The sequence below is a fragment of the Trichosurus vulpecula genome, chromosome 2, assembly GCF_011100635.1.
Source record: "Trichosurus vulpecula isolate mTriVul1 chromosome 2, mTriVul1.pri, whole genome shotgun sequence".
Taxonomy (NCBI): domain Eukaryota; kingdom Metazoa; phylum Chordata; class Mammalia; order Diprotodontia; family Phalangeridae; genus Trichosurus; species Trichosurus vulpecula.
In genome coordinates this window covers 70,375,126-70,402,282 of record NC_050574.1, presented here as the reverse complement: position 1 = coordinate 70,402,282, position 27,157 = coordinate 70,375,126, and the positions used below count along the sequence as shown (strand labels likewise).

Sequence of the window (27,157 nt, the reverse complement as noted above, 5' to 3'; positions counted from 1 at the left end):
GGAGAGGGATTGAGGAGGCGGAGGCTGGCGGCGCTGGGGAAAGGTGGGGCGGGAAGCAGCATCTGCGCCTGCGCATTGCCCAAGCGGTCCGCCTGGGAGGCGGGGCAGTTTCCTGCCAATCACCTGGGGCCAGCCCCTCCCCCCCCCGCGCAACTCGCCTTCCCTGCCCTTGGCCCTTACATCCCCACCCCCTCGCCGGCGTTGGCCCAGGGGCTACCTCGCGGGTGGGCGAGGCTGGGGCTCGGGCGAGTGTAAGATGGCGCCGCGGCCTATGTGAACTCAGCTTGCCCGCCCCGGTTTCGTGAGGTGAAGAGCGGCGAAGGGATGCTGACCCCCGGGGCCGGGGGGAGGAGGCAGCGCCCCGCTGTCCGTGGGCCTCTGTGGAGCCTGGCGGGGGCGGGAGCGGGAGGCCCAGACCCCGGGGAGGCGGGGGATAGGGAGCAACCGGTGGCCGGTTTGAGAGGGGCTTGATACTCCTGCCCACTCCAGTCCCTCGAGATGGGGGGGGAGCTGATGCTCCTGCCCACCCCAGCCCCCAGAGCTGGGGGGATGGGAGGGCTGATGCCTCTGCTTACCCCAGCCCCCAGAGCTGGGGGTGCTGATGCCCCTGTCTTCTTCACCTGGCAGAGATAGGCGGCTGATGTCCCAGGCTCCTTCCTCCCTCTTAGTGGTGGGGGGCTGATGCCCCTGCCTGCTTTCCCTCCATCTCTAGGAGGAGGGGCTGATATCTCAGGCTCCTCCAGCGTCCCACGGGTCTGATGCTCCTGCCCGCCTCCACCCCTAGAGCTTCAGGCCAATGTGGTAGGCCCCTGCTTGATGTCTCCTGCCTCTGGCTGCCCCTTGGGTTGGAGGGCCTGTTGTCCCTCCTGCTCCCAGAATTGAGTGAGAGGTTGTTGCCCCAAGCCCCATTCCATCCCCAGAAAGCAGTGACTGTCCTTTTGGCCCTAGCACATCTCTCTACGTGGTGTGTTTATGTGTATGTGGGTCTTTGATGCCTTATCCCCTTTGCAGCCCTATGGATTGTATGCATCATTCGGGTACTAGGGCTCTGGAGGATTTGGGTTCAAATCCTGCCTCTGATATTTAGTTCCTATGTGATCTTGGATAAGTCACTTAACCTGGGTATTAGTTTCCTCATCTCTAAAGTGATGGGGCTGGACTAGAATTAGCGGTGAGGAATCAAGGGCCTCAAGGCCATTCCTAGGCCCTTGGGTGTGTCCTTTCGATGGAGTCCAAGTTTTACAGAACAAATCCTTTTATTAAGGGGATTCGTTGTGTGAGTTTGGATTCGGTCAAAGGGCTGCACTGGAGGACCTAGAGGGCCCCAAAGGTTCCCCACCGCTGGGATAATCTTTAAAGGCCTTTCTAGCTCTAGCTTCATGACTAAGCCACCTAGGGAGGTGGACTGGAACCCTTCTTTGGGCCGTGGCTGCTTTGGGAGAAGTGGTTCGTGCCTTCTTTGTCTATCCTTGGTTAGGTTAGTACCTAGATGAGTAACAATGGCTTCTGCTGTAGTTCACAGTGGGAATGTTGAACAGGAAGATACCTTCCTTTGACCTCAGGTGGTGGAAGAAGCACTGAACTTGATCTCCTGGTCTACGACTTATTAGTCCTGGTATCCTGGGCTAGTGACTTGTCTTAGGGCCACCGTGAAGTGGATCTCTTCCTGCCTCATAAGTGTTTAATCTGAAGTTAAGACTAGTTGTGTGCCCTTGGGTAAGTCAATATTTCTCAGGTTTCTTTTCTATAAAATAGGGTAATGCTTAGGAATGTCAGATTTTAGAGCCAGAAGGGACGTTAGTCCAATTTTTTTCACTTTACAGGTGAGGAAAATGAGGCCCAGCTATGTTAAATGAATTGCCCAGCATCACACAGGTAGTAATTGTATAACCTACCCCACAAGAATTGTAAGCATTAGATGAGTTAGGATTTGTAAAGTGCTTTGCAATATATAAAGCATTCATTTCTTTAAAAAATATTTTTACTGGTTGGATTTCGTTTTGACACAACAGCCTTTTTACCTCCCGTTTCCCTCAACAGTTAAACAAAAGTCTGATAGTGATTGTGATCGATGGCATGTAGTTTATCACTGTTAACAGAAAGGAAAGGTATGTCCTTTGACCTTAATAATTTGGTGCTAATATTATCTATTGAATTTAGCCTGAATTTTGTTGCTTTTTAGCAATGATCTTACGTCGCTGTAGTCATTGTGTGTTTTCTTATTGACTCTGAAAGCATTAATTTCTTTTAAAAGTTTTGATAATTCCTTCTGATTTTTTTATATCTGTCATTTCAACATATAAATTTAATCTATAAAATGAGATTAGATAAATAGCCCCAAAGGTCGGTGCCTTCTCCCACGTTGAGGCCTCCTTTGTAACAACAAAAAAAAGTTAAACAAAACTGACAAAATGACCATGTTTTAAAGCATTACATTTCAAGTACATGCTGTGGGACGGCTTTTTTGTTTATTTGTTTTTGATAAGGGTGGGAGGTGTGCCACAAATCGAAGAGGTTAGAAATCTGTGCTGTAACTCTATGTAGGCCAGTCTGGAAGTCATGCAATATGGGGGAATGGTGTCCTGTTGCTTTTGTTTCTCTGTTCTTCCCTTGGCCACTCCTGTCAGTTCAATGGCTTCGCTTTTGCCAGCAATCTGATAGCCCTTATAATAAGTGGGGTTTTGGTGTGTCAGGTGCTTCATTGTTTTGGTTCCCTGGATAAAAACCATCTTTGTGTTCTAAAGCAGTGGGTTTTCTGAAGTAGGATAAAAATAGAGAAGGAACCTGTTTCTGAGGTTCCATTTGGGAGGCTGTGGAACAGAGAGAGGGGGTGGCAAATTGAAGTGTTAAGATGGGGGTGGACAGGTGGCAAGTAAAGGGACAGAATAGGGTCACAGAAGTGATTGGAAGCAGAGTAAACTGAAAGGCAGGATTCAGGGAATGGGAGGATTCCTTTTTGGAGAAAGGTTTATAAAAAGAGACTTACCCCATTTTCAGATGAAGGCTATTTATTTACTATTAAAAGCAGTTAATGTTTATAGTATCCCTGCCTCTAGACACTGGAGAGAAAGGCAGGGAGCGAAATACTGCAGTTGTCTTAGACTTCACCCCTTTACTTTTATTTGTAGACCTTTCACTTGAATTTAATAGTTTGTATTTGTATAGTGCATCACAACTTACGAGGTGTTTTTAACATTCGTTGTCTTGTTTGCTTCTAACAGTGATCTGGTGAAGTATGGAGAATGGTTTTCCTGTTTCATAAATGACCTGGAAATTGAGGCTCTAGTTAAATGTTATGAGTTAGAGTTATGACTAGTGAATAATAGAAATAGAACAGGGACCTAAGTCTTCTACTATACCATCTCGTCTCAATGACTTCGCAGCTCCAAGAGTGGGGTCATAGGTAGTCCCATTGTTGTGAAACCAGTGATTGTCCATTGGCAAAACTTGTCCACTTCCCACCTCCTGCTTTGGAAATGGTAAACAAATCAATGCTGCCATTGCTGCTGGAAAGAAGAGTGTCATTTAGCTCCTGGATGCCTTCCCTCATCATGCCTGTGACGTACAAGAGCAGAGGTTCTTACATTCTTGTACTTGGGTTCCCAATGCCTAGGACCCAGTAAGCCTATAAAAGCTTTAAATCATTCCTCAAACAGTTAAGGAAATAGTATTCTATTCTCATTTTCCTTTTCTATAGTCTCCTAAGGCTGTTGGAAGTAGGCAAAGGAGAGAAGGGATTTTAGAACTCAGAATGGAATCCTTAGGTTGTCATATAAGATCTCTTGAAAGCTTTCTGTAAGGAAAACTGTGTTCTCCTTGATAGAGCATTTTCTCAGTAATTCTAGCTGAAGCAGGAAGATAGTAGATGTGCTATTCTATCTCCTCAAAATAAAGGAATTGAGTTGCAGTGGTAGTGAAAGGTATGATTCCTATTAATATTGCTTTGTTATGAAATTTGTCTACCAATATATTTTAAGTAATTTCTCCCAGTTGGGTTTTTATGAGCTTTGGGGGGAACAGTTCATACTATTCTTGAAGTTGGGGCCAAAGGAAGAGTACTAGGGGAGGGTGATGAACTGGTGCCCTAATTATTTTGGCCAAAGGGTGAGTGATTATGTTTTCTAGTAACTACATCTGATTGACTTTATTAATATATTCCTTCCACTTGTCCTTCCCCTATTTCAAAGTTTTCATTTGCATTAATGTTCAGAGAACTTGAACCAGCATCTCTTCATCACCAGGCCATCAGTGTCCTTTCCACTATTGCTGTCCCACCGTAGCTCCTAAAGAAGCAATGAAATGCAGTCAGTGGGTCACTTTGCTTCGATTAACTACTTTGAAAAAAAGAGTTCTGTTGGGGAGAGTAAGGGTTTGTCGGAAGAGTGTTAAGAATTTTTTAAAGATCGATAAAACATTTTTGATAAAGCAATTGTGATGAATAGTCTGGAGCCTTAATCATATAATTCTTTCTTTAAAGGCCTTTCTTGTTTTCTTGACCCCCAAATCCAACTTTTTGATGTTCTCCATCAAGATCAAAATGAATAAAGTAAAGCATTGTTACCTATTATAATTGACTGAGGTGAAAGTGATGAGAAGATCCTTTAATTTTCTTTGTGTCTGCAGGAAGGTGGGAGTCAGTCATTTTGACGCCTCCTGAAAGGAACATCCAGCAGGAGCTGAAACCTACTTCCCGTTGATCTTGCGGCAGAGGCAGAGACGTTGTTGATTGCTTCGGCAGTTCCACACAGTACGGAAGACAGTGCTTTATGTTCTTGTGCATGATCTTAAAGTTATGTTTAATGATAAAATCTCCAGGGCAAAAGGGCTTTAGACATGCATAAATGGTGTTTGAATTGGCGTAATAGTATTGTCTCATTTGTCTGAAATGCTGCCTCTTGCTTCCCCAGATATGACCTGCTCTCTAGAATCCTCTGGTGTTTTCGATGGCTCAGGGTCTGAGCAGACCAAAATCACCTCTCTCCAACCTAAAGACAGTGCTCCAGTCTCATCCTGGGGTAGGTTTGGACAGGATGAAGATGGACTAGATGACTCCTTATTGGAGCTTTCTGAGGGAGAAGAGGATGATGGTCACTTCAATTACACGGAAGAAGAGATTCAGGAGCTCTTGAAGGATGATGACTCACTGAGTGAACAGTCTCTGGGAGAATTACAAAAAGATGCAGGTGGTGACACTGAGAAGTTGGGGAGCTCTAGTTGTGCTTCACTTGACGCTCCCCAAGTTATAAATGTACTCGGCAGCTTGGGACCCAGGGCTGGGCCCGCTAGCGTCTATAAACTACCTCACATAAATACCCCAGCTAGTCATGCACCCACTCTGACCAAATCACGTAGCAGACACTTTGTGCCAGAAAAAAGTCCCTTGAAAGTAACTGTTGTCCCACCCTTTAATACAACAGTTTGTGATGATATGCTTGGTCCAAAGAAGACTGAGTTTTCTTCCAAAGATGGATACAGTAATGCAGACTGTTTGGGATCTCCCTCCTTCCTGGAGGAAGATGTGAGTAAAGAAGATCATGGCCAGAACGATGGCAGACTTTGCACTAAAGAAACCAGCTGCACTTGTTCTGTCTGGGAAGGGCCCCAGCCTTGTAAAGCTAGCCCTCCACAGGGGGCTCCCGGAGCCGGTGATCCTCGTTGTGAGGAGTCTCTACCCGTGGTTTCCCCGACCTTGGAACAGCCTCATAGACCAGAGGTGGCACTGTCTTCCAGGAATGGTGGACACAAATTAGGTGACACATCTAGGTTTCCAGCTGTTCAGTCGACCAAAGTAAGCACAGTCTTGGATTTCTTTGCATATTGGGGAAATTGATCCCTATGTTTCCCTTTTCTTTGGGTTTTTGGCTTGTCTTGACCTAGTTCTCCATATTAGGCCTGATTTGGGAGTGACTTACAAATCCTCATGGACATAAATTAATTACAATGCCTCTTTAGCCCTTGCCAGTATCTAGGACATTATCACCAAAAGGCTTTTGTTATCATTGCTATCATTTGATTTTGTTTTTACTAAGATCTAATTTGCCGTTTTTCTCCTTTCTGTTATTTTTATTTTAACGAAAGCGGGTCAGACTAGACAAGGATTCTGAGAAGAAGGAAGGGTATGAGAGAAGATTAGGCAAAGTCATTCCGCTTCTGCAGGCCAAAGCAAGGTAATGTAACAAAGTCTAATGATGTCTGTGACGCCTAGAGGCACCCCCCTCTTCTATTCTTGGCACTTCTGTATCGCCCTCTTTTCTACTGTTTCTTGTTCCCCTTACAGTTTAAGGGGAAATCTGGTCACAGCAGAAGATTTAAATAGTAACAGAGAAGTGATAACTGGATTGGGAGGGTGGGATGTAAAAAAATATTCATTCTCCTCTCGTAGAAATGTGCAGAGGCCACTCTGACTCTACTGGAACTAGATGAGGCTTTGGCAGATGTCCTAGTACTGGAAAAGACACTGGACTGGGCCTCAGAAGCCAGGGTTCAGATTCTGCCTTTGCTCTTTGTGTGACATGGGACAAATCACTTTATCTTCTCTAGACCCCCATATCCTCACAGTCACAGTAGCTGACATTTGAATGCTTTAAGGTTTGTGAAACACTTCACCTAAGTTACCTCATTTGGTCCTCACAACTTTGTGAGGTAAGGACTACGGGTCTTACCATCCTCATTTTATAGAAGAGAAAATTGAGTCTCAGAAATATCAAAGTGACTTTGCCAGTCACCCAACTGATAAGTGTCAAAGGCTGAATTTGAACCCTGGTCTTTCCATACTCTAAATTCAATATTCCTTCTACCATACCATATATCCTCTTCTACTTTAAAATTGTTAGGTTGGAAAATCTTTAAAGGTGCCTTTTATCTGTAAAGCCTTAGAGATGTAGGACCTTTTCCAGTCCATATCCTCCTTTTCCAGGAGATGGCAGTATTAGCCCAGTTAATTTCAGTACAGAAAAGAGGTGTGGGGATAAACTGTCAGCTTAACTTCTAACTATAAAGGCTCAAAGCAATGTCTTTGTGTGTTAACTTTTTCAGTGTTGGTGGAAGCTTGGGATTTGGTTCTGTCAGCATAGCAAGATCACGTGCCAAGCAATCACTTGGAGAGTTTGAGCAGTTTTTAGGGAAGAGGCAGAAAGTTTTAGGGCTTGTTGGTTTGTTTTTTGGTCAGGAAGAAGAGGTTAGCAACAATTACATTATTCTGCCTTACCTAGTTTAAAAGTCATTTGATAACCTATCACTTTATATGCATGAGGAGATGTTTTTCTTACAGTTCAATCATTCATATTCCCAAGGAACTTGGGTTCTTTTCCATTTTAAATCTCATTTTGATGAAGTCCCTTGAAGTTTCTAAACTATCATCAAATCATTCAGTGGATGTGAAACTCTTCCCTCTTTTGTTAGTTCTGGTGAAAAGAGACCAAATTGTTCAAGTACATTTGTTTTATTTTAAATTCCCTCCTCAAGGAATGCATAGCATGCTGCTAAAATCAATACTGTCTTCTGTCACAAGATCCTAAAGAGAATATTGCTTTTGGATGCTAATTATACTAACCAATTGCTAGTTTGCCTGGCTTCTTCTATACGTTAAGATGAAACTCATGAACTGTTTTTTTTTCTTGCTATGCTTTTTTTAAGGAGTAAGATTCAGATATTTTCGCAAACTGAACTGGAACAGAAGAAGCAGATTTATCTTAAGAATGTCATTGCTCACTTAAAAAACCCGCTGGAATCTAACCAAGGTAAACAGGAATGGGATGGGCAAGGTGCTGGGTTTTTTTTTAATTCAGTCCAGTGTAGCTCAGACTAGTGGGGCTGATCAGTTTTAATTTGCTGAAGTATGTCAGTACATCTAACCGTATCTTTACCCATAGACTAGAACTTTTAAAAAAAATACTTCTCCCAAGATTGCCTTGAAAGCAGCTTTCTTTGTTGACCAGCATTGGAATGAAAACAATATTTTCACTGCCACTAAATGGAGATTGCCTTTTTGTGGTCATTAACCAATGTAGACTTAGCATTCAGTAAAGTTGATGATAACAGGAATTATTATGTAATAGTTGCATAACACTTTATAGTTTCCAAAGTAACTTTTGCTTATATTATCTCATTTGATCCCAACAGCAGCTCTGTGATATAAACAAGGCAGGTGATGCTAACTACATTTTACAGATGAGGAAACAAGCTTAGAGAAGGAAATGGATTGACTGAAGATCAGATGGTTAGTAAATGTCAGAGCTAAGATGAGAGTCCAGGCTGTGTGGTCTTCTCTCCACAGCTTCTACTGTGCTGTAGTCGTATGGTTTTGTGGATAGAGTTCCTCCTAGGAGTAGATGACCAGGTGCTGTTTAGCATAGTGTTGCATGGGCTTTGAGGTACTTAATGAACTTAGTTTCCTTTTCTGGTTCGCCAGCATTGCAAATGCCATCTACCTTGTGGGCACTAAAGTTAAATAAAGCTCTTGGAGGAACCAGAAGCAGTGGGGAAGGGACAGGCTTTGGCTTGATGCAAGGACAAATCTCTTACCATTTATAGCTGTCCTGAAGAGAGAGCTACCTGGAGAAGAAGGGGGCTCCGAATGACTGGAGCTTGTCTAGTGAAGGCTGGGGGGAGTGTTGGTCAGGGATGTTGTAGGGGAGAGCTCCTGTTTTGTGTACAATTGGGATTAGATACCTTGAAGATCCTTTCTACTTCAGAACCTGTAATTAGGCGAATGGCTGTGAATAATTTTCTGGGTCCTTTAAGCTGAGCTCTTCCCACTCTTGTTCGTTAAAAGATATTGGAAACTCACGGGGCTAGATTCAGGCTCCAGGCCAAAAGAAGCCATGCTCCCAGTGCTATTCATTCTTAAGTGTTGTCTAATGGAAATTTCTAAAGGTGATGGGGATAGGGGCCTGTTGGGGCCAAACTGAAGGACTGACTGTGTGTTAAAAGCTGCTGGTCAGATACATTGTCATGAAGATGAAACTGTATTTTTTAAATTAAGTTTTATTGATGTTCCTTTTTGACCCTGTCACTTCCTCAGAATTCCCTCCCCTACCCCAGTAGAAGAAAAAGTACAGTTAAGTGAAACCATTTAACACATTGGTACATTCTTTCTCCATCAGCCTTGCAGCTATTACAGTGAAAAAGTTTAGGGAGGGAGGGTGACAGTTGGGCTGCCTATGACTCAGAAGCTATACTCTGTACCAACAACTAGATATCCATGGGCTGCTTTCTGGTTTATGGATGTAGCATAAACAATAGAGTGAGTTCTGTTTGTCGTAATCTCTGATATTTTCCTTTTTCTTCTCAAATTACAAATACAAGATGTTGGATGTTTAATGCATCATACAATTCCCTTTGATGTACGAGCTTGCAGGATGAAAAACAAGCTTTCTGAGGGAAGAGAAAATAATACGTAATAAGCAGACTTAATTGTCTTCTTTGATGTAACATCGACAGATATTTGAGAATCTACAATGTGTAGGACCTTGTGTTAGCTGCTGTGGATAAAAAGGGGTGTGAGAGAAAGCCCTTATAGTCTAGTTGAGTCAGGACGTTGGGATGTATGGCATCTTTGTACATAAGGTGTATGGAAAGAAATAATGTAAGATTGCTTTGTTCTTTAAATGGTGCTGAAATTAGTGGTGTAGATAAATGTTGTGAAGATCAGAGGAGGAGAGATCACTTTGGACCAGGGATCACAAGCCCCATGTATTGCCGTAATCAAGCAATTCACCTAGTGATTATTCTACTTGGATTCTTTGTACCTAGCTGAATCTTAAGGTCCTTTGACAGTAAACGCTGTTGTGACATGGACTGGAGTTAGCAGAGTCAGTTTCATTGTTCAACCAAAGGCAACAAGAAACATTTTGTGGGACACTTGATCTGACCTTGCAGTGCTGTGAGGATGACTGTGAAGATGATTGCAGCTCATGTGCTATCTGTTGCAGAGGATGAAGAAGTAAAGAAATTCTATAAAGAACTTGTCGAGAATCTCCATATCATTAGTATAGACCTAAATATTCAGTGGCTTCAGTGTAAAACTAAGTGCAAGGGGGAAGATGATAGGAAAATATGTTGGGAAATATGGCCCAAAATTAAGAAATAAACCAGAGCTTATAGATTCTCGAGAAGCCTTATGTCTGAATATCAAGAAGATAATGGGAAGCCACTGGACATGGCCTGCATCAACCATCACAAAAATTTAAGTTCATTATATCTTAACGGGAAAAACTGATTCCTGATGACAGTTATTTTTGAGTCAGTTGTATGCATTCAGACTATTAACTAGTTGGACCAAAGATCAAAATCAACACCAAACTAGAAGAAAGCATGAAGATAAGAGAGATGTTATGTAGTCCTGACAGTGCTGACCTGAGCTCTTTAATGGTCTCCGTTGATGTTGAAAAATGAGAAATGGATAAAAGTAAAGACGTTGACCTAGATTTTCACCATTTCTTACAGAAGTTTAACAGAAGGCGCAATAACATGGTAGTCACACTGAGGAGATCAAAGTGGTTCAGGAGGTACCCCAGCCAGCATATACTTGCTCCTTGTGCCAGATGAAGAGTCATGGCAGCCCAGGATAATACCTCTCTAGAATGCAGATTCACTTGTAAAACATGACACTGGAGAACAGTGGAAGATAATGAGCAATTGAACCTTTTACAATAGTGAAGTGGTGTGGGGAAGACAATATGTGGAAGGCTTGGTATGAGACCCAAGTAAATGACATGATCCCAAGAACACTTGTGAATGAAATGGAAGGACAACAAATCGATGAAAATTGAAATGTATTGTCATTGATGATTGTGGAGCACCCCTTCCCCCACCCCCCACCCCCCGCCCTTAAGACTTCAGTACCTGATATGAGGAATTGGAAATGGTACTGAAGTCAGGAAGAGTGGCACTCCAGGTCAGACAAACACAGAAGGTGATGTGATTGTAGAAGTGTTGAGGGAGAAATTTTCAAGGTATCTGAAAAGGGAGATATTAAATGATGGGAGGGGGATAATTACAGATAGTAAAATACTATGATCAAGAGGACATCAGCAACTACCAACCCGCTCTGCCTACTTATCTCTTCAAAATCTTTATGAGAGGGACAGCTAAGTGGCACAGTAGATTGAGCACCAGCCCTGGAATCAGGAGGATGAGTTCAAATCCAGCCTGAGACACTTATCTGTGACCCTGGGGAAGTCACTTAACTCTGATCGCCTCCAAACAATGATCTATACACGTTTCAAGGATATCCTGGGTGAAAATGAGAAGATAACAAACTGGCTTTTATAGGTCATATCAATCATCTATGATCATGTAGATGTCAGTTTTTTGGGTAGTGCAGAGGCCTGCAGTTTCACATTAGCTAGTGAGATTGGGGAGAAGGTACCAGCACTCATGTTATCTTCATCTTCAGGTGTTAGCACTTCCAGGCTAGTGAGGAAGAAGGAAGCTGGTAGCTCTCCCCCAGGACGGCTCACAAGCATTCTCGTTTCATATCTACCTGCCCCGCCCCCCCCCCCCCCCCCACCAAAAAAAAAGGTCTCATCTCTGACACATACTAAGAATGTTTCAGTTTTCTAATTCTCAGAGATTTTAGGGTAGTAAGCTCAGGATCAGAAGACTCTTCCTTCTTATCTTCTCTTAGGATGCAAAACTAAGGTTCCATAAAAAACTTTGACTTAGGTTGAACTTAGCTTTATCACAATTTTAGGAACATATCTTCTCAGGAGTTTAAGGGTGTAGGGCAAAAGAACAAAATTGTAAATAAATTGCTTAAGTAAGCAGAAAAGAAGCAAAGTATCCTAAGGAGTTTTTCTTTCTGACAAGCTTTTCTATTACTGAGGGTCTGGCCTTAAAGTTTATTCATCGGTGAAGGATAATATAGCCTTTACTTTACCTCTCACTTGATTTGTTTCTAGCAAACAATATCAGTTTGCTTGCTAGGATAGCATTTGCACTTTTAAAATTCTTTAATAATAGGCATATCCTTTTATGTATGTTTGGAAAGTAGTAGAGGATTACAGAGGCTGTACATTATGGAATTCTTTGCGGTAGTTGCTGTTTTGTTGGTCCTGCCACAATCCTGGATTGGCACTCTACTAAAACTCCTCATTTTTTCCCCACACAAACTTGTCAAGCCATGTCTCTTCCATGTTGTACTAGTGAGATTTTTTTTTAAACAAATGTTTTTATTAGTGCTTTTTCTTTTTTATGTCAGTGTTGCTTCCCAGTGATCCTCTTTCAATCAATCCCCTTTCATTATAAAGAAATGCAACTCAGCCAGGCCAGTACTTAGACCATAACCAGTAGTGTCTAGCTCATTTTGCAGCTGTAGTCTACCACCTCTCCCCTGAGAAGAGGAAGGCATGCTGCACTTGGCATTGTCAGTTCCCTGAGGGCAGGCCCTGCTATGGCTTAGACTAGAGTTCCTTATTTTTTTTTTTGTGGTCACTGTCTAGATTCTTCTGGTTCTACTTATTTTCCTCTGCTTCAGTTCATACAAATTGAAAAGAACTTTTTTGAACCCAAGTGTAAGACTTTACATTTATTTATACGAAATTCATCTTATTATGTCCATCCTTCTAACCTGTCAAGATCTTTTTTGGATGCTTACTTTGTCATCCATTATGTTAGTGATCTTTCATCTGCATATCTGATAATCTTGCCATCTATATGTTCATGCGAGTCATTGTTAAAAATGTTAGGACCAAAGACAGATCTTTGGGCCGTTCCATTGAGAGATTAACTTCCAATTTGACTTTGAGCTATTGATGACTAGTTTTTGGAACTGGCCAATCATTCATATAGTGAGATTGACCAGGTTTATGGATGACTGTCTTGATTACATCAAACCATAAGACTTTCTCGTTGAAAGCCACAGAGATGGGCCAGCAATCTCCACTGGAGAAGCCAAGTGGATTGTTTATTGTCAGACTATCACCTGCCTTTGGATTGGGTGCTCATTGAGAGAGTCCATCAGTACCTATATCCTGGATAGGCACTGTAGATTACAGTGGACTGGGCCTAAAATTAAATAGGATGAAAAGAGCTGGCTAGATCACATTTGAGAAATTATGCAGTACAATCCCAAGATTTGACCCACGAATCTATCCTTTTTAATAGCAATGGTCTTGTAGTAACGTTGTGTGATTGGGACTCATGGAATATCACAGACTCTGAAGAATCAGAATTTTGGTTGACCCAGAGATATATGGTGGGAATAAAAAGGCTGCAACCTGTTACCAGTGGTGACTTCATTTAACTGGTGCGAGGGATATGATCCACTAAAGAGGTTGGCCTCTTGTATAGCAAGAGCAAGAGAAAAACAGAGGGATGGCCCAGGTGTTGCACTGATATCCATGGAATACCAGTAGACCCAGAGGGAAGGCCTCAAGTGTAGCTGATCTTCTCTGGAGGACATGGACAAGAATTGCATTGGATGAGAAGGCATGGCTGGGCTGTGATCTGCACTGTGAGGAACAATACCCATTGAAGTTAGGTGATAGGTGTATTTAGGTCAAGCTTGGTTTCATAAAATTACCTTGGATTCATAAGATTCCACATAGGTATAGTTTTGCTGGTTTCATTGGGTGCTCTGCATTGCTGGCTAAGAACCCATCATCCCTATATTTGGTGCAGAGGGAAATGACACAAGCAAAGACTTAGGGATGGGAATTCTTTTGGTGTGAAGAACTTCTTTGGAGCAGTATACTTGGATCAGAGGGTTCTGTAAGGAACTAGTGGGAGGTAAGGATAGAGAGGTCATTCGAACACAGATTTTGGAGGACCTTGAGTGCCAGGCAAGAGAGCTTAGACTTTTCTTATGTAGGCAGTAGAGAGTGAAAGATTTAAAAATAATCTAGTTCGTATCACCTCCATTTCAGAATATATTTCTCCCTCCCTGCCTCTCCCTACCCAGTGAGCCTCACTAGTAGATTTTGAGCCAGAGGATTGATACTTAACTGCTGTTAGTCTATCATATAGGAGAATATTCTTATTTTTTAGTTTTCAGAGTACTATGAATGCTTTTTTTTAGAAATGTATTTGTTTTTACATCATATTTATTTCTAAATATATCCCTCCCTTCTCCCTTCAGTGAGCCTTTCTTTGTAATAAAAATTTAAAAAATAGAGAGGGAAGAAGCATTTCAGCAAAACCAACCAATCTGCAAGTGGGCTGTTTATTCCATACGCATAATACGCCACCTCTGTAGTGAGGGGAGGGAGGTGCCTCTACTCAGTTCTTCTTTGGCGTCATGTTTGGTCATTAAGATTACACAGCCTTCATTTTCATTCGTGGTGGCCATTGTAGTTTTGTTTTACTTCGCCTTGCTTCAGCTTATATGTTTTCCTGTGTTTCTTTGAATTTTTCATATTTGTAATGTCTTACAGCATAGTACATAATATTCTGTTACATTCATGTACTACAATTTGTTTAGCTAACTTCCCAATCAATGGGTACCAACTTTGTTTCCAATTCTTTACTATCACAAAAAGTGCTACTGAGAATATTTTTGGTCTTGGGGTATAGGCCTAGTGGTGGTCTCTCTGCGCCCAAACCTTAACATCTTTTTTGTCATCTTTGGCTAAGGGTCAAAAAAATTCCTGTCTGATGACCTGTTCAATTTTAACCTACCTGATTCTAGTTCTGATCAGTAGTTAAGCAGAACCTTCCCTTGAAGGTGGCTATTGTTACCTTTCCTGCCATTCATTATGTCACATCTAAAAGGAATAATTGCCTTTCTCTCAACTAACTCTAAAATCCCTTGCAAAGTGGCTTTACTTCCCACCGCTACCAGTATTGTTCTCTCCAAAGTTCAGAAAAAGGTAACCTTATGTTGACCTTTGCCAGTTTGTATCCTAGCTGACCTTTCTCTAGCGTTTGTCCTTACTGGCCACTCTCGCCTGTTACTTCTTCTTCCTTCTGCTTTTGTGACACTGCACTCCCATAATTTTCCTATCCTTCTGACAATTCCATCTGTCTCTTTCAGAGGCTCTTCCCACATGCTGAGTGTGAGCCTCCCCCAAAGAACTCTTCTTGGCTTTTTTCAATTTCTACAGTCTCTCTTGGCAGTCTTAACTAATTTCATGCCTTCAGTCATTTATTCTATCAGTCTCTTCCGTAAACTCCAGCCCTATATCTTCAGTTCCCTGTTGGACGTTGCTGCCGGTTTGTTCTGCTGGCCCCTCAAACTCAACATGTTGACGTCATCCCTTTTCTTGTCCCCACAGAAAGAAGCCAACTTTCTGTTAACTTCCTGTTGCTGGTTATTACTATCATATATGGAGTCGTTCGGGTTCCAAATCTGAGTCATCTGTTACTCTCCCCACCCTTTTTTCTTACCCTTTCCACATTTCATCAGTTGACAATGATTTTTCCTTAAAATCTCTCAGGATCCATTACTGCTTCCATTTCCTCTGCTGCTGTCCCATTCAGACTTCTGCACTTCTTGCCTGGATTATTATGGTAGCTTCCTAATTAATATTTCACCTCTCCAGTCTAGTTCATCCTTCACATCACCAATAAATAACTTTCCTAATGTACAGTTCTGATCAATCCCCTGCTTAACCATGAGTACCTGTCCGGTGGCTACCAGATAAAGACCAGAAACTCTGTGTCCTGGCATCTAGGGCAGTCCCCCACCTACTTTTTAAGCCTTATCCCACATGACTCCAATTATTGAAGAGAAATAGAATTCTTCTCTTATTCCTGATCTCATCCTGTCCTTTGCTTACATTGTCCTCTGTACATGCCATGGACTGTTTTCCCTTACCCTTTACAATTTTGGCCTGCTTTAATTTTCAGGATAGGGCTTGCTTATGAGCTCATCCAGGAGGCCTTCCTGCAGCTCCCATTTGTAAGGGAACCACTCACCCTTAAATCTCCTGTGGCATTTGGACCTCTCCTTTGCATTTTTCTTACTCAGATTTTTATTATAATTTTTGAGTATCTCCTCTATGTTAGACTGTAGTCTTTGAGGTGTCTAATTTTACCTTTGTATCTTTGTAGCCTACCACAGGATTTGGCATGTAGATGTTTAGTACATGTTTGAATTGTTTTTGAGGTGGCTTATAGGGTATTCAGAAGTTACTTGGTCATTCTCAAGCCCATTGTGAAAGTTCCAATTATAATAAATCAAATCTGTGTAAAATTACACAGTTTCAGGGCAAAAAAAAAAAAGTCCTCAGAGGCCATGCAGTTCTACTGGGCCTGGAATCTAAGAATTCTAAGAATCTCCTTAGAAATCCATGGCAGGTGGTTATCCAGCCTTGGCTCGCAAACCTCAAGTGAGAGAGAACATCCCTGCCTCCTGAGGGAACTCATTCCACTCACAGAGAACTCTTAAGTGTCAGGAAGGCTGTCCTTACATTAAGCCTGAATCCTCTTTTCTGTCATTTTCCCCCAGGGGTCCTAGTTGTGCCCCCTGAGGCCAAGCAAAACAAACCTCATTCCTCTCCTCAGTGACACTTCTTCAAATGCTTGAAGATTGTGGTCATGGCCATCCCCAAGCTTTCCCTTTCTCCTTGCTAAATTCAACAGCAACTAAATGCATTTATTAAATGCTTCCTTTGTACTAGGCACTGGAGTTATCAAGACAACAGTGTCTCTTCCCTCAAGGTGTTTACATTCTCCTGGAACTTATGGATATACAAAATAATACAAGGCAACATGAGGAAGGAAGAAAGACCAACAACTTGGAGTAGGAGTGGGAGAAGAATGTGCTAAGGCTTCATTGCCCAAGCACTGAAAAAATGACTTTGTGTCATTTGTGTATAGGCTGTATCCTCCCAGCAGAGTTTAAGTAGGGATTTTTGCCCTAAAAGGGCAGGGGCTAGTTTGGCTTGTTTTTGTCTTTGTATTGTCCGAGGCTGGTCATGTAGAGGGCACTTGGTGAACTTGGTTGAATTGAGTTGAAATCTTGGAGGTGGTGACTTCTGAGCTAAGTGATCAAGGAAGACCAGGATTCTGAAAGCCAGAGATAAAGGAGGCGTGTCATTCTGGCTTGGAATCTTGTGCAGAGATGTGGAGGCAGGAGATGATGTGTTGAATTTAGAGAAGAGTTGGTAGTCTAGTTGGACTGGGATATGGAGTCTGTGAATGGGTGTGTTATGAGAACAAGCTGGAAGGTGGTGGGCAGTCACATTGTGGAGGACCTGAAAGGACAGTCTGTGACATTTCTGTGGAAGCCAGTGGGGAGCCTCTGTGATTCTGTGAACCACTGAAGCCTTCTCAGCAGTGAGCTTACACAGTTAGATATGTTTCTTAGTAAGATTCTTTTGGCAGCTTTGTGGAAGATGGATTGGGGAGGGGAGAGTCTGGAACAGGGGAGACCAATTAGGAGGCCATTATAATAGTCCAGGTGAACTAGGGGAGCAGCCATATGAACAGAGAGAAAACAGTGGGTGAAAGAGATTAGTGGAGGCAGATTCAAAACATGGTAACTGATTAAATATAGGGTGATCTATAGAACCTCTTCACTTTTGCCTCTAAAACTTCTGACTTCCTACCAACATTAGTCCATATTCCAAACCTTTCCTGATTCCCCTAGTTGTTGGTGCTCTCTTCCTCAAATTATCATGCACACACTTAACTGTTAACATATTTTATCCTTTCTCCAGAAAAACGTGAGCTCCCCAGAGGAGAGTGTTTTTTGGTTTGTTTTGTTTTATCTCTGTCTCCATTGCCCAGCATTGTACCTCTGACATAGTAGAGCTTCATAAAGTATTATTGGATTAGATTAATATTCAGAAGGGAGAAAGGGGTAACTGAAATTAGGTGAGTAGAAGGTGTAATTTGTTAGGCAAAGGACTGAGAGAGCACCGCTTGATCAGGGCTGCCATCTTCCAGGGTTCTGCAATGATACTGAATGGCATCATTTTCCAGGGTTTGTTCTTTAAACACTGAAGAGCAAAGGTAGAGGAGGGGAGGGGCAGAGTGTTTGTATAGGCTTTCCCATGGAATGGACTGCCTCAGGAGGTGGGTGGTGGGTTCTTACTCATTAGAAGTTTTCAAACAGATGCTAGATGACCACTTGCTGGATGTCATAGTGGGGATTCCTTTCATTTATGGATTGGACTAGATGGAAGGCCCCTCGGACTCTCTGATTCCGTGAATCAGTCAGTCAGTAAATGTTTTTTACATTCCAGTTGCGTGCTATGTACTATGATAAATGCCGAGTATTCAAATACGAAAAAAGAAAGATAGTCCCTGGCCTCAGTGAGCTTACAATCACACAAAAGGAAGCTGAAAAGGAGGAGGGGAGGAGGAAGTTCCAGAGTTAGGGCCTCATGGGGAAATCCCAAAGTAGTGCAGTCAGGAGAGAAATTATCCATCTGAGCTCTCTCCTTACACGAAAGTTTGGAATTCATGGCCTTACCCTCCAATCAGAGAGGCAGAGGGTAGCAATGAAGTAGAGTGTCAGGACTGATGAGATCTTAATAGCATGATGAGGGTGTCCCAATAATTCCTGGGGCTTCCTGGGGCCTGGTGGAAGAGTCAGAGAAGTCCTGGGAGCCTGTTCTACTACTGATGATAATGGGTTGAATAGAAAGACATTATTGTAAGGAATGAATAATTTCAATTTTTGACACGGTCAACACTTGATTTTGTATACGCATTAAAAAAAAACCCCTCAGAACAAATAATAGGAGAATCAGATACATTTTGTTCTGAGGTCTCCAGCGAAGGCCTGGGCCTTTGCAGAACTTTCAGGTAATCAGGTTGATAATGGTTGAATATAGTCATACTAGATAGAGGACAGATTCTTTGATTTATGGATTATCCTGTTTGACTATAAACTCATCAGTCTGGTTGTATAGACTCCAGCTACCAAATTTCTGTCTCATTTTTATAGGAAGGAAAAGTTTCAGGGAGTCCCACCTTAGGTAGAATATGCTGAATGATCAGCTGCTGGATGGTTCAGGCATCTTAGAATCCATTGTGTTAAGTCTGCTATTCTTTCTTCCTTCTCTGTTTTGAAATAAATAAACTTCATCATGAGAGGTTTTCAGTGCATCCTTAGTCTCTGCTGCTGGAGTAATAAGGCTGAAGTACCAGGTGGTGAGCGATGAGTGGGCTAAGGGAGGACATGCACTGCAGAGACAGTCTTGGAGCTGTCAATGGTTCCATTTTGAGACCTGGACACCAGGATGCGTGTACTTTGCCAAACCTCCCTTGGCGAAGTTTTGGCAGGATCACTGCAATGTGAAACCTTGGAAGAGTTGATATTTTTCTGAAAGGGCTATTTCTGCACAATTGGAAAGGCACAATTTGTAACCACATGCTTGAGAACAGATTCATTACAGAATCTGAGTTGGAAAGGACCTCAGAGTCCGTCTAGTCCAACGTGTACCTGAATAAAAGGCCTCCTTTCAACATACCCAACAAATTATCCCAGTGGTTCTCATAGAACTCCAGTGAAGGAGTGTTACAAATATCCAAGGCAGACTTTTGATAGCTCTCATCATTGGGAAGTTTCCCCTTTCGTTAGGTCTACATTTGTCTTTTATGCGTCTGCTCTTTGCTCTTGGTTCTGCACTCTGAGGCCACACAGAACAAGTCAGCTCTCTCTTCCATGTGACAGTACTTTAAATACATGAAGGTAGCCTTCACATGCCCCCTGAGTCTTCTTTTCTTCAGGCTGAACATCCCCCATTCTCTGAACCAGCCCTTACAAACTTGAGGCCCTTCACTATCTTAGTTATCTTCTTCTGGATGCCCTCCAGCTGTGAATGGCCTTCCCAAAATGTAGCACCTAGAACCGAATACAATATTTCAGTTCAGCAGAACTGTCACCTCTTTAGTCCTCGTAATGAAACCCAAGATAGGGTGGACTTTCTTGATGGCCTTGTCATGCTGTGGACTCGTATTCAGCTTACATGTCGACTGATTCTTTCCAATGTACATTATGAAAGTTTCATAATTCTGGGAAGTTGCTACTAAACTGTCACTAAAAACTTTTCTCTCCCCTTGGTTTATGATTTTCTTGGTTGTCTGTGTCTGCATAAGCCTTGTGGTAATCCTGTGAGTTGACTGCCCTTGGATGCAATACCTAGTTCTCACATACCTGCCTCCTGTATACTAACCCAGATGATGTACCAAATGGGTACCCCCAAATACTGACTTTTGTGCATTATAGGTACCTTAGGCGAGTTATATGCCTTGATGGATCAAGTTGCTGATGTGGAATATCAGATGCAGAATCAGCGGTGGCAGCACCCATCAGACCTCACCATGAGGTAAGTGATTTGAAGGAAGAGAAGAGAGGGACTTAGCTGCAAGCAGAGAATAGTACATCTTTTTAGGGTTATTAATTAATTTACTCCAAGGTGTTGAAAGAGGAGACAGGAGTATAGATAGTCTAGTGGTCAAAGAATAGTCTCTGTCAAATTCAGTCATTTTGGTACCTTCCTATGGTTGGGACATCTCTCACCATATATCAAGATAAGCTCAAAATGGGTATGTGCGGGATGATAAAAGCAAATCAAGGGAGCATGGAAAAAATTACCTGTCAGATCTATGGGTAAGGGAAGACCAAACAAGATAGAGAGGATCATGGGAAATAAAATGGATAATGCTTACATTAAATTAAAAATTTTGCACAAACAAAACCAGTCTAGCCAAAATGAGGAAGAAAGTAGGAAATTCCGGGGTGGGGGGTAGTTTTTATAGCAGATTTCTCTAATAAAGGTCTCATTTTTCATATATATAAGGAACTGAGCCAAATTTCTAAAAATAAGAGCTATTTCCAACTGACAAATGGTCTGAGGATATGAACAGGCATTTTTCAGAAAAAATCAAAACTCTCAATCGTCATATGCTCTAAATCACTATTGAATAGAGAAATGAACAACTCTGAGATACCGCCTCACATCCATCAGAAAAGAATTTAAAAAATAAAAACAGTGCCACGAGTCAGGAGGTGTGAGCGCTCTGGTCCCTGGGTAACACTGTAAAAAATCCTGGCTTTGTGACCCTGACTGGGAGAATGCTTAGTCATCTGTCGTAGTTGAGGTGGCTTCCACATCTGGGCTCACAGACCCAGTCCCCCAAAAGGTACTGATTGCATTTTGTTAGATGAGGCCTAGTGCTCCAGTCTGTTGAGATCTAGGCTGGAAGGGACCTTAGCGTTCATGTCGTCCAGCAGACTGAGAGGCCATGTACTGGGTGACACAAATCAGTTAATGGCAAAGCTGGGACGGGAGCCCAGATCTCTCGATCTCTGTTCCTTGTCCTTGTGGTGATACCGGGCTTTGTCTGACATGAAAAGATTCCCTATGAGTAACATAGAAGTAGCAATATTTGGATGGAGAAAAGGACCCGGAAAGTTTTCAAGCTCTTTAGGTACCCTTGATGGAATAAACATTTAGAATTGAGAAGTTATGGCAGTCCTCTAATTCAGCCTCCTGTCTTAGAATGGGCCTAGTCTAGGTCATTCTTACTTTCCTTTTTCCTCATTCATTAATTCAATAGACTTAATTTTTTTGTATCCATTCAGCTAACCAATTATGGTTGCTTCTTGCTCCTCATTAAATTGCACAGGTATATTCCCATCATGCTTTATGCTGATGATTGCTGGGCTTTTGGAGCATGAGTGTAGCCACTCCCCTAATATCTTTATTGCTGAGTTTTATTATTTTGAATGAAACTTAATTTTAAAGACCTTGACCTAAGCCATTTCTTAATTCATATTTTTACTCAACACTTCCTGTCCTAGAGCTTTTAGAAATGTGAAAAAATGCTCCAAAGTGGTTTCTTCAGCTGGGGGTTGGTAGGTTTCTTTTTGACAAGCTGAATGTCATTGTGAATCTGCTGTTGATGCATGTGTAAAATGGATCAGGGAAGGAGAGCGTAGATTCGGGTGGCCATAGTGGTAGTAAAAAGAACGATCAGAAGAAATTTAAAAGGAAGAATTAATTGGATGTAGTACAGTGAGGAAGAGGCCGTAGTAGCAATCCCACTGATTTGGAATGAGAGACCTGGGTTTGAATGCGTGCTGTGCTGCTCGGTAGCTTTGTCTCTTTAGGTCTTAGCTCCCTCATACATAAAGGGAGAATGTTTGGACTGGATATCCAAAGTCTCTTTCAGCTTTAAAAGCCTGTAAGCCCAGGATAAAGATTTCGGATGCTGTTTGTCTCAAAGGATATTTTATACTGAGGTTAGAGTTTTACTTTCAGGTAATAGTTGCTCACCTTCCTTTAGTACCATATCATGTACAGTAACACTAAGAAGCAGTAGTGCAAGTATGTATTATTACTACAATGTATGGATGAAAACACAGAAGGTCAGATAAACTACCTGCCTGTTGTCACACATTAGCAAGTTAGAACTTAATTTGTTAGAACAGTAATTTGAACCCAGGTCTCTTGATTCCAAGCCTAATATTTTTTCCTTGATGTTACATATAATAGCTCACGCTTATATTACATTTTAAGGTTTTCTGAAACTCTTTCCATATGCCATCCCCAATTCAAGTGCTATCGTTGTTAGTTTAAGACTTAGCTTAAATGACTTGGCTACAGTCACTTAGCTAGTGGATGGCTGATTAGGAACTTGGATCTAGGTCTTCTGCCTCTTAAGTCAGAAATGTTCTTTCTAACTCTTTTTCTTGTCATGAGCTTCTTTGTTTCAATCCAGTGAATTGGCCAGTCCTTAAACCTGCACTGTAATGTTCACATGATGATTTACTTTTTCTGGGAAATTCTAATTTTAACTGTTATGTCTTAAGCAGCCTTCAGCGGTGTTAAGACAGTGAGGTAAGACCTTTTGGAGATATGGGGCTGATGTGAGGAATGAAGTAGATAACTGCTATAACCGTCCCTGTGGTTTCTCTGTCTGTGTATTGGTTTTCCACTGTATGTAGTAAGTAAGAGCATCTGTATGTTTCTATAGCACCTATTACCGTAATGCCTAGGTGCTAATTAAATGGTTCTGAGGGGAGAGAAGAGCTATTGTATTTACTATACAAATATGAAAAACAGTAGCAAAAAAATGGTGTTGGAGAGGGAAGTGTTGTCTAATTTAAACTTTTAAGATGTCGTTTTCAGAGCTTTTCCTGAACTAATGAGGTCACTAAAATGACTCCTGGCTTTCTCTGCATGCAAACCTCTGTGCTAACACATAGCACTGTCACTGTTTGTCTTTTCTGCTTTCTCTTTCTGGCAGAAACTACCCTCGATTCAGACAGAAGCCCCTGCAGAGGTACAGCCTGACTCAGTGGGTGGACAGGAACCTGAGAAGCCATCGCCGGTTCGAAGGGCTTGCCGATCAGTTCCAGCACAAGCACCCGCCAGTTGTCTCATCCCCCCACTTATGAAGGAGCTGCCCTAAGGCACCCACCCTATCAGTACTCAGAGCAATTTTTGTTCCGTTTTGTTTGCTTTGTAGATTTCTGAATGATTTTATTTTAATGAAACTTTTTTTCAAGACCTTGTCACCTTTTGAAAGCGCCCATTCATAGACTTCATCTGTTTTGTACGAGGTCCTTTTTATTTTCTTTAGCCATAGTAAGATGGTGTGTTAACTGTGTATTTTTAAGAATTCATTTTGGATCAAAGCCAGATGTCTCTGGAGAGCCTGTATCTGGCCAAAACACTCAGCCTGAAGCAGAGGTGACATCTCACCCTGCAGAGTAGAGATCCACTTATGTCTAGAAAAGTCCTTCTTAGATCATCTTAAAGGAGGCAATACCACCCCATGAGGAAGTGTATTAGCTTTAGTTACTCTGCAACTAACAGACTGGATCAGTTTTAAATTTTTGAACTCAATACCTATCAGTATTTTGTAACCGAGTAAACCCAGGGCATTTGAATCGAATAAAGTAAGGCAGAAGTTCTATGGAAAGGACATGATGGAGCAAATGTATGCACTCCCTCACCTCCCTCCCTTCTGTATCTTCAAGATGCTATTGTCTCCTGGCTTTTCGTTCCTCATTAAATAATTTCATTTTGCTTGCCAGTGTTTGCAGACTTCCTGCACTTGTATCCTGTGACTAATTCTGGAATAACGCCTGATCAATATCTTTGGACCCTGGCTGCATCCCCCTTCTTAAGGAATTTTTCCTTTTTTCCCTTATACAGTAGCTACCACCTAGGGCTCTGGCCTGAAGCGTTCGCTGCTGTCTTGTGGAAGGACTGCCTTGGAACCTTGACTGTATAAAACAGATCGGAAACGCAGATTGATGGAAAATTGCCAGCAGTTTTTTACTGTTCTCAGCTTTAAATACAAGCTGTTGTGCTGTTTACCTTGATTCCTTGTCAAGTGTCACCAGTGGGTGCTGACGTCTTTGTTACTAATCCAGGACCTGGTGTGTCCATCAGTCCTAGAGGGGAACGGGAGGTCCCACACAGCAGATACAGCACTTCACTGTCCACATAGACTCACTTTGGTGTTTACAAAAGCGTTTGAGCCTTCCCTTGTCCGTCTGTTTATTAAGCATCTATTTTGTGTAAGATATACAAAGACAAAATAAAAAGTTCCTTCCCTTTAAACATGTATTCATGATAATTTGGGGAAAGGGATGTGAGCACAAACAACTGGTTAAAAAGAGGTTCAGCCAAATCAACTAACACATTGACGCCATCTGATAGCATAGGAACATTCCCCCTGTGATTCTGGGAGATAAATTGTCAAATTGGAAGCTTCAAGCACTATCTGATCATAGGGTTCAGTGTTCTAGTTGACATAGACATGATTTGGACAAGTGTCTTGATGAATAACTTAAGTTTGTTGTCTTCTTTTAATAATAGCTTGTATTTATGTGGTGTCATCAAGTTTTCAAAGTGCATTATTATGTATGTTGCCATCAGAGTTTCATGACAACAGTGGAAGTAGGTATTATAGGTATTACTTCCATTTTTTGGATGAAGAAACTGAGGCTCAGAGATGTAATGATTTGGCCCAAGGTCATAGTAAGTGTCAGAACCAAAACGATATTTTGGACAATGCAGAAAGAATCACAGAATGCTTCAATTGGCGTAGTCATTCAGTCAAGCATTAAATGCTTCCTCTGTAACACCAGGCACTGTGCTGGTGACAGAAATACAGAGTAAAGAGTACAAAGAATGAAATAATCCCTGCTCTCAAGAAGCTTAAATTCTGATCAGGGAGACATAGGGCTTAGAGAGTAACATTTAGAACTTAGAGTTCATAGAGTCCAAAGCTTTCAGATGAACATACTGAGACCCACAGATGTCAGCGACTTGCCTAAGGCCGTGTCCATAGTAAGTGGCAAAAGCAGGATTGGGCTCTTTCATTGTACCATTCTGCCTCTCTGTCCAGCCGCCTCGTTTTACAAGTGAGGGAACTAAGATTCAGAGAGACCAAGGGACTTACCCTCGCTCACGTGGTTCCTAAGTGACAGAGCCTGGAGCTTTAGTCCGAGTCCTCTGACTCTTGTACTGAGTCACCTTCCCCAAAGTGACACTGACAAGTCTGGGCCTTCCTAGGCTTAGAAATGTCACCTCCTCTCAGCACTATGCTAAATGTTTCTTTAGAGGTTATACACATCTTAGGTGGGTGGTAGCATTCTTGGGGTTTGTGCTTTTGCTCTTAAACCAGCCTTTGTCCTGTTTTTGGCTTTACTTTGACTTGGTCCTGACCTTAGTGTGTGTGTGTAACCTGTGGGAGCAGAATTCTTCTCCCAGTTTAGAGAAAAATTACTCAGGCATACAGATCTTGTAAACCACAGAGTAGATTTTAAGGAACAAGCCTAGGAAGTACTTTCCATTTTCCCAAGGAGGACTTCATTCTTTCCCTAATTAGTTCAGATTCTATAACTTAGAAAGCAAAAGGCAAGTTGCCCTACAAAATGAATCAAAATCAGTTTATTGAACTGATATTTTATGCATTGATTTACTTCACGAGATGGCCCTGGAAGTAGATTGATAGTGAGTGAGACATCGAATATAGCTGCTTTGGGGACCACAGAGAAGTTAAATGTGGTTGAAAGAGCAGGCCTGGCAGCTGTTTCAGGAGTCTGTTTTCTGAACTGAATGCACCCTGCCTCCGGAAAGGTGAAGGGGCTGTGCTTGGCTTAAGTTTAAAAGCATCCCGTTCCATGCTCAGCTGTAGGGTTTTTTATGGCAGGCTGACCGTAATGGGAGATCTTGCCTTCCTTAGGCAGATCAGATGAATGAGGGGATAGCCAGAGAATGTGACAGTCACATGGCTTTTCTATTTAAATAATCCTGTTTTTCTGAAGCTTTGGCACTTAAAGCTGTTCCCTAACGATCAACATGATGTTCCATGGAGCAAAAACAATACCAAGGAAAACTCCTTAACATAGCATGTTTTTTGGGGTTAGTGGTAGGGCATAAAGTGGTATAGACTTAGGTATCTCTATTTTTAAAGTTTGGTATTTGTGTGCATTTGGTGTTGACTTTTGTGAGTTAAGGAATCATAGGATAGAGCTTGGGAATACCTACTAATCCAGCCCAGTTATATCTCACATGAGAAGAGGGCTCAGATTGTGGCTTCACCAGGGTCCCATGGTCCATGGCAGGAATAATAAAAATGAAATGATGAAAGCTTGCATTTAAATTGTACTTTGAGGTTTACAAAGCACTTTACAAAAATCTTGTTTGATCCTCACAACAACCCTGAGAGGTAGGGGCTGTTATATCCATTTTACAGGTGAGGAAACTCAGGCAGGCAGATGAAGTGATTTGCCCAGGGTCACACAGCTAGTAAACATTTGAGGTAGGATTCGAACTCAGATCTCCCCAAATCCAGTCCCATCCCTCTATATACTGTGCCCCTAGCTGCCTCATTCATTCAGTATAGGATACATCTGGGCCCCCTCTTCCTCTCATCACAGAGCAGTGATTATTACATTACACTACTTTGTGCAGAAAGATTATTTTATGAGTCTTACCGGTTTTGCTTTTATTTGTGTAAGTGGTAGGGAATGACTAGTATGTGAAGAGAAGCGTGAGAGATGTCATCTGGGACACATATGACCAGAAATGGTAGGCGTGTTGAGAGTGAAGAATTAGAAATGGCCTGAATACTGCCTTAGCTGCTCAGGAAACATTCAGGGAACCAGAGGGAGGCCTCCCAGGTTGGGTGGACCCTAACGCACCTTCCTCTTTCTCTGTATTCGTTAACGGGAGAGAAAGGTCAGGCTATAGAAGCACAGAACTGGAAGAGATGACGGCTACATCCTCGGCAGACT

At 42.1% G+C, this 27,157-nt stretch overlaps 1 protein-coding gene across 4 annotated transcripts; it reads left to right on the top strand.

Annotated features, from left to right (window-relative positions):
• Nucleotides 1-77: 77 nt before the first annotated feature.
• Nucleotides 78-24,473, top strand: LOC118838809 (S100P binding protein). 4 transcript variants are annotated; one of them, XM_036746172.1, is made up of 9 exons: nucleotides 162-306; nucleotides 1,516-1,716; nucleotides 2,041-2,108; nucleotides 4,624-4,747; nucleotides 4,908-5,788; nucleotides 6,079-6,167; nucleotides 7,636-7,739; nucleotides 20,123-20,222; nucleotides 23,149-24,473. In XM_036746172.1, the coding sequence occupies exons 5-9, from the start codon at nucleotides 4,910-4,912 to the stop codon at nucleotides 23,297-23,299; spliced, it is 1,323 nt and encodes a 440-aa protein (XP_036602067.1). In that variant the 5' UTR covers nucleotides 162-306; nucleotides 1,516-1,716; nucleotides 2,041-2,108; nucleotides 4,624-4,747; nucleotides 4,908-4,909; the 3' UTR covers nucleotides 23,300-24,473. The 4 variants fall into 4 exon arrangements, with proteins under 4 accessions (XP_036602069.1, XP_036602066.1, XP_036602067.1 ...); XM_036746174.1 differs by lacking the exon at nucleotides 2,041-2,108 and having other exon boundaries at nucleotides 78-306; nucleotides 1,563-1,716; XM_036746171.1 differs by lacking the exon at nucleotides 2,041-2,108 and having other exon boundaries at nucleotides 122-306.
• The last annotated feature ends 2,684 nt before the right edge of the window (nucleotides 24,474-27,157 follow it).